The sequence below is a fragment of the Temnothorax nylanderi genome, unplaced genomic scaffold (assembly GCF_030848795.1).
Source record: "Temnothorax nylanderi isolate EJ_2023f unplaced genomic scaffold, tnyl_v1.0 TNYL_tig0357_pilon, whole genome shotgun sequence".
NCBI lineage: Eukaryota > Metazoa > Arthropoda > Insecta > Hymenoptera > Formicidae > Temnothorax > Temnothorax nylanderi.
In genome coordinates this window covers 133,289-142,824 of record NW_027249419.1, presented here as the reverse complement: position 1 = coordinate 142,824, position 9,536 = coordinate 133,289, and the positions used below count along the sequence as shown (strand labels likewise).

Genomic DNA, 9,536 nt, shown 5'->3' with positions numbered 1-9,536 from the left:
CGTTTATTTCATCTTAAAATGCATTTTAGGGTTCAAAACTCGTACCTTTGTAATATATTGTGGAATAGTAATGAAAAAACATATGATGGCAAATTACAAGTAATTATCAATGATATTCGAAGTAAGAACTCTTTTTCCGAAGATCAGTTGAGTAAAATAAAGACAAAATTGATTTCTAGCTTTTTACCGCAGTATTGTAAAAAATGGCACAATGTTTCTCGTATAAAGAATCGTTTTTTAAAAAGATATGCACAATTTCTTGAAAATTATTTATTTGTAGAACTTACAGAAAGTTCAAATGATGACAAACAAATTGAAAGTGCATCTAGCCAATCAAATAGAATTAATAGAAATCAGAAGTCGGGACCTGGACGTCCCCGTTTATCTTACGAAGAAGGATGTAGTAAAACGAAGCAAAGGCGTATCGTTGAACTAGCATCAGCTCACAGCAAAGAACAACTAAATAAGGCTTTAAAGCTAAAGGATCGCCAGATTGACCGTAGTATTGGGTGTGAAATAGATAAAACAGACGATTATAATGAAAGTAACATTAATAACATCTTAGCAATGTATGTTGATCTGGATTTGACGAAGAGGAAATATGAGAAGCTAAAAAGCCATAATGAGAGAATTACCGGTACCAAATTATATCCTCCATATGTCGTAATCACAGAAGCTAAAAAACTCTGTTACCCGGAACATGATCATTTAAAATCATCTGATTTAGGAGCCAGTGTGAATTTTATTTCTTTATTAGGACATACAGCTAAAAGAATACTTTTGGGATTAGAGAAAGATGATCTTGCAAATCTTGCTAACAAAAAGTTATTGCTTGTTGGTAAATGGGGAATGGATGGCTCTTCTGGGCAGCAAACCACAAGACAAACGTGGTCGTATCAAAATGTTACGAACAAGGGTAATAAATTATCTGATACTAATAGTAGCGACGATGACTCTGACGACCATGCCAATCTTTCAGACAAAACAGTTTTTGTAATTTCATTTGTACCTCTTCAGTTACAAGCAGACAATAACGTTATTTGGATTAATAAAACACCTTCTTCTATTCATTTCTGTCGACCTGTAAAATTTATATTTGCGAAAGAAAGTAGATCTCGTATTATAAAAGAATATAATTATTACAATAATTTGCTGCAGAAAGTTCAAGTATATACTCTAGAGGTCGAAAACATTTTATTCGAAATTAGTTTTGATATTAAATGCACAATGATCGATGGCAAAGTTTGCAACGCATTAACAGGACAAAAGTCATCTAATTGCTGCAATATTTGCAATGTTGGACCAAAATTTATCAATAATTTATCCCATGTCACTAAACTTCCCTGTAATGAGAATTTCTACAAATTCGGAATTTCGACATTGCACTGCTGGATTCGCTGCCTCGAATATCTGTTGCACATATCCTACAATTTAGATATTAAGAAAGGTTCTGCAAGAACCCAAGAGGATAAAGCATCTAAAGCGGCAAGAAAGAAATATATTCAACAAGGTTTGAAGTCTAAGTTGTCACTAACAGTTGATGTTATAAAGCAAGGTTTCGGGACGACAAATACCGGCAATGTAGCCCGCTCCTTTTTTGCAGAAGCAGAGACTGTTGCTGAAGTTACGGGATTAAACAAGAACTTGATAGAAAGATTTCACAATATTTTGCAAGTCTTGACAAGTGGACAAATGATTGACTGTGCGAGGTTCAAATCTTACAGTTTCAAAACCGCCGAAATGTGTATACAGTTGTATTCCTGGTATCCATTACCACCATCCATCCATAAAATTTTAATTCATGGAAGCGAAATTGTAAAGGAGTTTAACTTACCTATTGGCTGGTTTTCAGAAGAACCGCAAGAAGGAAACAATAAAACGTTTAGGAAATGTAGAGCCCACAATAGCAGAATGTCTGACCGAAGACTGACAAACATAGACATTCTACATTATCTATTAATTGCATCAGATCCATTGATAAGTAATTTAAGGATAAAAGACGATCGTAAAAGAAAAGCACTATCTCAAGAAGCTAAAGACATGCTTGTTTCGAACGATTTGTTTTAATTATATTAAAATTTTTAATTCTTAAGGATAAAAAATTAAAAATGCTAAAAAAAATTCTTTAAAATACAAAAAATAAAAAAAAACAATAAAAATATTTTTTAAAAACACAAAAAAAACCAAAAAAACCCCATTGATCGCTGTTACCTTGACGTTGGTAATGGGGCTTAAGTATTGTACAGTAACTAATACATTTATTACAATACAACTAAAAACAGTGACATATCAGAAGTATTTAAGGTTATAGGGTTCAAAAATTTATGAATTTACATAGTATTTAGATTTATATTCTACGTAACTGTAATCTTAGTGAGAGAATTTACTCTTAATAAACTTGATTAAAAATGTGCGTCTAAAAAGAACTGTTTTTTTTTTTGTAAATGTAAAATTATTTGAAAACAAAGTAGCATATTGAGTTCAGGATAATTGCTGAGCTAACATGTTAACTGGTAAAACTAAATGGATTCGGAAGCTTTTCTTTGGAGATAAAATTACGTGGGTTATTACGTTCTTATTCGCAAACTGAGTTTATGTTGTTTTCCTTAATATTTATTATCGAATCTTAAACTTGTAGCAGTGTCATGCAATAGTACAAGTCTTTACGAGTATTTAAAAAAAAAATTCATTAATATTGATGAAGAATTGAGCTGTCAGCAGAATTTTGTCCAAAAATAGGCAATTTTTTCCCACTGTGTGCCGCATCAATACCGCTTCTCGGAATTGGTGGCACTTATTCCGGGCATACAAAAGGGAGTGTTTTCATACAACTGCACTCCATTTATGACTCAGCGTCACAATGTCAAATCCGAGCCTTCATATTGCCACGTCTTACGGCGAAGTTACCATCGTGCAGCGTTATTGCTCCAACCTGGCCTCATATTTCAGGACTCCAGTTAGCCGATCCGGATTACTCCGTCTCTGGATCGATACAGGTCATCATAGGATCAGACAATTATCATGTCGTAATACGACCAGGCATGATACCAGGAGATTCGTCCTCGCCTACGGCGCAGCAAACCATCTTCGGATGGGTCCTCTGTGGCCCTATGTCAGCAACCGAGACACCTGTTTCCGCGCAAGCGCATCATTGTTCGCCGGATCACGAATTACAAGATCTCCTTTCAAGATTCTGGACGCAAGAAGAACTCCCTAAGTCGACTACAGCAGAGTTAACTGAGGAGGAAGAGGAGTGCGAACGACACTTTTTAACGACCTATTCACGAGATGCAACGGGCAGATATGTGGTTCGCCTCCCTCTGAAATCCAATCCGTCGGTTTTAGGGGAATCTAAAGCAAAGGCTCTCGGTTGTCTTAAGAACTTGTTTCAACGATTCTCAAATCAGAGTACTTTTCAACAACTTTACGTGAACTTCCTAGATGAGTATTTGAAGATGGGTCACATGACAGAGGTTGACGCCTCCTCCGATCAGACTTCTGTGGTGCATTACCTCCCACATCATGGGGTACTTCGAGAGAATAATCGAACCACGAAACTCAGGGTGGTTTTTAACGGATCAAGCCCCACCAGCAACGGCCTCTCGCTTAACGATATTCTCCACGCCGGAGCCAAACTTAAAGTTGACATGTTTGACATTCTGATTTGGATACGAACCCATAAGGTTCTCTTCTCTACGGACATTGTTAAAATGTTTCGTCAGATAGAGGTACACTCGGACGATTGGAACTTGCAGAGAATCTTGTGGATCGGACGGGAACAACAGCTTCTCGCTTACTGCCTTACTACAGTGACATACGGACTACGCTGTGCACCCTTTCTGGCGTTGAGAACTCTACAGCAATTGATAAAAGAGGAAGGTCATCGTTTTCCTAAAGCGATCATTCCTATGAAGAAGGGTAGATTTGTCGACAACATTTACGGGGGATCTGATACAACCTCGGAAGCTAGGGAGATTATACAGCAAGTGACTGGGCTTTGCAAAGCAGGAGGATTTCCTTTGCACGAATGGAGTAGCAACCATCCTGAATTTCTCCCTAACTCGGAAGAAGGGGGACTTACCGACATAGAAATCGAGCCTACCACCTCTTGCAAGCTTCTAGGTCTCGTTTGGCGACCATGTACTGATACTTTGCATTTTTCCTCAGCAGTTCCAGGCACCATCACCTTCACGAAGAGAGCAATTGCTTCGGACATAGCCAAGCTGTATGATCCTTTAGGGCTAATTTCGCCTATTATGATAAGAGCAAAAATCATCTTGCAGGAGCTATGGCTGTTGAAGACTGGATGGGACGAGACGATTTCTGTCAATTTACAAGAGAGATGGACTACATTTCGACAACAACTATTACAACTTGAACCTCTTTCATTACCAAGATGGCTCGGCATTCTCCGTTGCGATACTGCAAGGATTGAAATTCATGGATTTTCGGACGCATCTCAACTAGCTATGGCGGCGGTGGTGTACATAAGGATTCCAAATGGCGACAACACATTCTCCGTACATATGGTGTGCTCAAAGACAAAAGTTGCGCCTCTTAAGCGACTTACCATTCCGCGACTTGAGCTCACTGCAGCTCTCCTCCTATCGCGATTAATAGCCATAGTGAAAGAGGCTCTTGAGTTGCTTGAAGCATTAGAGTTCTGTTGGTCAGATTCAGAGGCAACGATTAAGTGGATAACTGCTCACCCATCAGGCTGGAAAGATTTTGTTAGGAATCGCGTGTCCGCCATACAAGAAATCCTGCCCAATGGGTCGTGGCGTTTCGTACCGGGTAAGCAAAACCCCGCTGATCTTGCAACACGAGGCTTAAGAGCGGATCAATTGCTCCACCATAACCTTTGGTGGAAGGGACCGAAATGTGGCTATCCGAATCTCAAGCTTCTTGGCCTTCCACGGAATACAGACAGACATCAGACATAAATATGGAGGAGCGTCCTGGATATGTCATGCTTGCTGCCGTAAGTCATCCTCCATGCTGGGAGCTATTACGCAAGTATTCATCTCTTACTAGATTACTGCGTGTCACTGCGACGTGTCGTCGATTCGTAAACTGCTTGCGTAAAGTACCGCAGTCTTCTCCTTCTAATTATAATTATCCATTAACTCCACTTGAGATCCAGCAAAGCCGTGATTTATGGGTGCGGATTGTACAAGGAGCATGGTTCCACGAGGAGATACGACTTTTAGTAAGAGGAGAGCAGTTGCCGAAGTCAAACTCCTTGAATCGACTCGCTCCATTTATCGACCGGGACGGTCTGCTTTGAGTAGGTGGCCGTCTTCATTTTGCCCAGATTGACATAGAAGCCAAGCATCCGCTTATTCTACCTAGGAGGTCACCATTGACCATACTCGTCATTGAAGATGCTCACCGAAGATCACTACACGGAGGCACCCAAGTCACTTTGAGCCTCCTGCGTGAGATCTTCTGGATAATTGGTGGAAGGGCGCCAGTTCGATCCCACATATTAAGATGCGGACGTTGTGCTCGCTACCGCGGCATTCGAGCAAAACAGCTGATGGGCCAACTACCCTTTGTTAGAGTAAACCCAGCGTGGCCCTTCTCCCATTCGGGCCTCGACTATGCCGGACCCGTGACGTTGAAGACTTGGAGAGGGCGGGCAGCAAAGTCTTATAAGGGCTACTTGGCGATATTCGTCTGCCTTGCGACATCTGCCGTACACATTGAAGTGGTTACGGACTATACTACAGACGCGTTTATAGCTGCCTACAAACGCTTCAGCGGAAGACAAGGCATATGCTCCATCCTATGGAGTGACTGTGGTACGAATTTTGTAAGAGCCGACGCCGAGTTGAAACGACTATTTCAACAATCTTCTCTAGAACTTGGTGACATCGCCGCCCTTCTGGCCAACGACGGTACCGAGTGGAGGTTCAACCCTTCATCGGCTCCTCATTTCGGTGGAAAATTGGAAGCGGCGGTGAAATCAGTAAAATTTCACCTGAAACGAGTCCTAGGGGAGAAAGTCCTTACCTACGAGGAGATGACCACTATCACTGTACAGATTGAGGCCGTATTAAACTCTCGACCTCTTTGTCCGCTCACCGACGATGTAAACGACTATGCCGCTCTGACTCCAGGGCATTTTCTGATGGGACACGCACCGACTGTCATACCGGAACCCAATCTAGCTAATGAGCCTCTGTCACGACTTACTCGTTGGCAGCTACTTCGCCAAGCCGTAGAACACTTCTGGACGAGGTGGTCCTCGGAGTGTTTGCAGCGATATCAGGCCATCTCTAAAGCTGGGGCTACACTATGCGCGTTTTCGCGAATCGGATTCGCGAATCGTGCATTTGTATACCATGTGTGCTTAGCACGAATGGCATACAAATGCACGATTCGCGAATCCGATTCGCGAAAACGCGCATAGTGTAGCTCCAGCATAAGTGGCACCATCCTACTAACGAAATTAAAAAGGGTTCATTAGTTTTGATTACAGATGAGCGCTATCCTCCGGGGAAGTGGCCTCTTGCTAGGGTCATCCAATTGCACCCGGGACCCGATGGTTTGACCAGAGTCGTCACCCTACGAACTTCAACGTCCACATACAAACGACCTATAGCCAAGCTGTGTATCCTACCTACGGACCCTGATCCAACGTATTCGACAATTCTCTTGTCGAAGGCGGGCAGGAATGTTTTGGAAATGGTCGCTGTTATCGACGCCGAGAATTGAGCGACGGTAATCTATCGACGGAGAGAACTCCGCGGCGGCGTAGTCGTCGCGGGGAGCGAGCGACACAGGTTCTGGCGCGCTTCTCGTGCGTTTGTGTTGGTATGTTCGAGTCGTTGCTCGACGTCGTCACGTGTGTGGTGTGCGACTACTTCGTGTCATTGCCGGTACCGTGCGTACGATTGAGGGCAGCTACCTGCATTACAAAGGCACCTTGCCATTGCCAAGTACCTAGCGTACAGTCGGAGGGCTGCTACAAGGATTTGCCGGTACCACCTTGCGTACGACAGTGGGCAGCAACCAATACGAGAGAGAGAGGGCGACAATACGCTTGTCTGCCATTGCGAAGGTGCCCGACTTGCGGCATCCTTCCACGTGCAATTACCCTTTACACCTATACAGGTACGGTAAGGAGAGAAACAATATTCCGGCTCTCCGATGCATACGGTATTTCTACGAAAATTGCGGGCGGCTGTTCGCCATATTGCTGTCGGCAGGCACTCGCGACCATCGCGGGTGCCGAATACTTCTGATCGTAACGATTATATTACTTCGCGGAATTATTCCTAACGTGTCTAAACATGCAGGACTCGAATGCGTTGTCGAGATGTTCAGTTAATTGTCCTTCGACATTATTTTGCGCTTAATACTATAACCTATTAGAGATAACTCGATTCTATTTACCTGATTCACGTAAAGCGTATTTTATAATAAATACGTCTTTCTTTTAGAATGTTAACGTATACTATTATCTTGTAATGACCGCTATTTTGAGCAATATATAAAGGAATAAGTTTTTATAACATGTATGAAATCTCATCTACTATTTTCATGTACTGAAATTGTTTAACGGAATTTATTTGATATGTATTTGTGAATAAATGTAGTTAACGTGGACTGTTTTTCTTGAAAGGTAAAAGACGCGGAACCAGAGTGAAATTTAGTGATATCCTGAACAGTTACATTATATCCTCTTTCATTAAAATTATTTGCTATTCTTTTCCATATTTTTTTTACATACAATTGTAACGATGCACCCCCAAATATGCATCGTTCCGGCATAACATCCCGCCGAGACCGCCCGGCCGACCACCCGCAGGGCGAAGACAGGGCACGTTATGCCCACACTCTTTTAAACGCTAGCATGTAACGTTAAGAAGCCCGCGAACGGACTTGCCGCGGCAACCGCCTCGACGCGCCGAGCGATGCCGACCGCGACCGAAGACCGCCGAACGCGATTGCGGCGTCGGGACGCCGTATTTTCCGACCGTTCCGCCGCACCATCCCGGCGCTCGCGATCGCCGTCGCTACCTTCGCCACTGCGTAACACCGCCGCGCCGGGTATAAAAGACGAGCGTTTTTAACGCTAAATGCGATTTCCTGATCAACGTTCCGACCGACCGCACCGATTCTGAATTCCCGCATCTCTCTAGCAAGTCAGAACGAGGGTAGAGCGCCTCCGGCATTCTCTGTCTTCGCCGAGTGATTCTCGATAGACGACCAGCTTTCTTCCACCACGCGCCCGCTAGTCAGACCGAGGGTAGAGCGCCTCCGGCATTCTCTGTCTTCGCCGAGTGATTCTCGCTAGACGACCAGCTTTCTTCCCTCTACGCCCGCTAGTCAGAACGAAGGTAGAGAGCCTCTGGCATACTCTATCTTCACCGAGCGCTCCTCGGTACACGACCGGCTTCCCTGCACACGGAGTTATCCGCACGGGGGCAGAGCGCTTCTCTGCCTCCACCGAGCGCTTCTCACCGGATACTCCTGCCGCCTAACGCGCCGAATTGCAGCGATCTCGTCGCCGTATCCGCGCCCGTGCGCGCCGCGCTTTACCTCGCGCCACCCGCCACAAGCCGATCGCCCGTCACGATCGCACCACACGTGCATTCCCGCGCACACCGCGTGCGCCCTGACTCTGTGTCCTGCGCTTACCGCACCATTGTACATACCGCGACCGTTCCACTGTATTCTCAACCCGTTGTAAATACCGCGCCCGTTCATTATAGAATAAACTCTGTTACGTTATTGCGAACCACGATACACTTCATTTTGCCAAACCTCACCGCGCGTCCGTTCCTCCGCACCTCCTTCGAACCCAGCCCAGCCGCGAGCTAGATCCGCGTTTCGAACGAAGTTTGTTTTACAATTTTTATTACTTAACATTCCCATATGGTTTCTCACTTCTTCTATTAAAAGTTTTGTTGTTTGAACAGTCCACTGATATATTTGCAGTTTCCTGTAAAAACAAAATTATACTACATCATATACAGGATGTTTTGACATTTGCAAATCAAAATACTATAGCAAGAAAGTTCTCAAAATAGTTATTTGTAAATTTTTATTTCAAAAAGTAGTTCTTGAGATATAAAGGTTTAAAGTAACTTTCTTGCTATAATATTTTGATTCGCGAATGTCAGAGCACTGTGTATATTAAGAAAAAATTATTTTTGCAAACTATGCATTATCTACAAAATGTACAAAATGTTTTACAATAAAAAATTATTTAATTAAAAAATTATCTTTTGAAAAACAAATAATGCTCTTTAGAAGGAAATTTTTGTAACAGAAAAAATATCTTTAACCCAAAGATAGCTTGATTCAAATATTTTTTTCAGATAAATAACTTTTTTCTTTAAGTACCTATATGTGCAATGGAACAATTTATATATTGTCACACTGCAGCCGATGGCTGGACAAGGCCCAGTCATCACCAGCATCGAGCCGCCATTGCCAATACCGGTAGCCATCTTATCCAAGATGGCGAGGATGGAGAGCGGCGTGCGAACGGTGGTGCTCCACCGGCACGATTTAACGATGGA

At 43.1% G+C, this 9,536-nt stretch overlaps 2 protein-coding genes across 2 annotated transcripts; both read left to right on the top strand.

Annotated features, from left to right (window-relative positions):
* The first annotated feature begins 3,041 nt into the window (after positions 1 to 3,041).
* Positions 3,042 to 4,943, top strand: LOC139781725 (uncharacterized). Its single transcript, XM_071720606.1, has one exon. The coding sequence runs from the start codon at positions 3,042 to 3,044 to the stop codon at positions 4,941 to 4,943; it is 1,902 nt and encodes a 633-aa protein (XP_071576707.1).
* A 596-nt stretch (positions 4,944 to 5,539) lies between these two features.
* LOC139781723 (uncharacterized) lies at positions 5,540 to 6,720 on the top strand. Its single transcript, XM_071720604.1, has 2 exons — positions 5,540 to 6,257; positions 6,485 to 6,720. Exons 1-2 carry the CDS (start codon positions 5,540 to 5,542, stop codon positions 6,718 to 6,720), a joined length of 954 nt encoding a protein of 317 aa, XP_071576705.1.
* Positions 6,721 to 9,536: the final 2,816 nt, after the last annotated feature.